We start from the raw sequence: 1,823 nt of genomic DNA on the forward strand, positions 1-1,823 counted from the left end.
CGAGTAGTAGAGAAAGAGTGTTCGTTAATTGATATTAAGCTACTTCAATCAGTTGTTGAACAGTTCAAAATCAAAAAAGCTGAAAAATATGTCACAGAATATAATGGCATATTAAAAGAGTTTTGTCGCACAGTAAAGATTAGTCTTTGCTTAAATGAGAAGTTTGAAGCATTAGGAGGTAGTCCTTCCCTTCAATGTGAAACAGTTGCATATGTCTTTGACTGGGAACCAGATGAGCACATGCTACAGAATATTAAAAAAATTGTTTCCAAGACATCTGGTAAACTGGCAAAAATAAAATACATCAAGAAAGGAAACTCCATCATTGTCACTTGTTCCTTCCCTCACTCTCTCACTAGAGCTCTCATTATAGAATTGAGTGAGAATCTTGAATTATTAATAAAGAATGGTCTAACGAAGCTTACTGTTGGATACTGCACAATATGGAAGAAACAAAAGATACAAGTATATGTGTGTATATATACTGTCAGTAATTATCATTATATACTGTATTATAAAGGAAATACAGGAACCACTGGAAGAGGAGGTACAGGAGATAAAGGAACAACCTCATGATACAAAGGTATAATATTTTGTGTTTGATTATTTTATTAAACTAACTTAATAGGAAGAGAGAGTAGCAAGACTGGAGGAGAAAGAAACAGAAGGAGCAACACCTCAATCAGTAATTAATCAAGGTATAGTAGTACATTAATGTAATGTTTGTTGACCAGTATTATTATTGATGAATAATTATTATATTACAGATATACTATCAACTGATACAAGTGTGACAATAATTAATAGAAAATTAAGAAAAGAAATAAAAACAAACAAACAATTAGAAGAAACTTTAACAAGTAAAAGTAGTAAAACTTTACATGTAATTTATAACTTGAAATAATGTAGAAATGAGAGTAAAGGAAATTCAGCAACTTCTGTCTTTACCAAGAAATACTAGTTCAGGTTAAAATTATAAATTATAATATTATTATCCTATTATTTTATTATCATTTTATATTATTATTTGTTATTTATAGCATCATACACAATCAGAAGAGGAATGAGAATGGAAATAGAACAATTGCAATTATTATTAACAAATAAAACTGGTACTGAATGATATGTATGTGTTATTGTATTATAATTATGCTATGATAGGTTTACTGGATCAGAATGAATCATTAATAGATAATAAGAGAGAAACAGCTGAACTACAAGAACAGATATCAGTAATGAGTGTACATATACTAAATAAAAAAGAAGAGAATAAAAAATGTAGAAATATAATAAGAAGTATGTGTTATTATTTCATTAACTGATTGATATTATTGTATTACTGGTATAATAGTGAATAAACCAACAGCAGAATTTGTTTTTATTGCTCTTTATGACTATCATGCAATGGAGAGTGATGAAGTATCATTCAGTGAGGGAGAGCAGCTGGAGATATATGAGGTGTCTGAGACTTTTTATTGGAGAGGAAGATCCTTGGTGTCTGGTGATGAGGGAGTCATTCCTAGTAGTTGTGTTTACTCAATGTTGGAGTCACTTCAATTGTTAGAGTTTATACTGTCAGTGGAAGAAGTGTCCCTGCCTATTCTACAGAAGATAAAGAATGACTCATCTAGTAATGATGAGAAAGCTTCTCTTTTCTTGGAGACTATTAATGATGATCCTATTATGATACCTGCACTGAGACAAGACAAGAAACAACATGATAAAGGTAATATTTGTGAATATTGTGACAGTCAGTATAATTATGTATGAACGTGTACATGTAATGCCATGTGTACATGCATACTTAGGGATTGTGAATAAAA

General features: G+C 30.3%; 1 protein-coding gene across 1 annotated transcript in view; it reads left to right on the plus strand.

Annotated features, from left to right (window-relative positions):
- The window catches only part of LOC109589711 (uncharacterized), a 1,855-nt gene extending 951 nt beyond the window's left edge, over positions 1–904 (plus strand). The window contains exons 6-9 of the mRNA XM_020005748.1: positions 8–465; positions 521–583; positions 629–698; positions 768–904. Of these exons, the coding sequence (XP_019861307.1) occupies positions 8–465; positions 521–583; positions 629–698; positions 768–904 (728 nt within the window). The remainder of the gene's footprint in view (positions 1–7; positions 466–520; positions 584–628; positions 699–767) is intronic.
- Positions 905–1,823: the final 919 nt, after the last annotated feature.

This window comes from Amphimedon queenslandica, unplaced genomic scaffold (genome assembly GCF_000090795.2).
Source record: "Amphimedon queenslandica unplaced genomic scaffold, v1.1 AMPQUscaffold_10984, whole genome shotgun sequence".
NCBI classification, from domain to species: Eukaryota; Metazoa; Porifera; class Demospongiae; order Haplosclerida; family Niphatidae; genus Amphimedon; species Amphimedon queenslandica.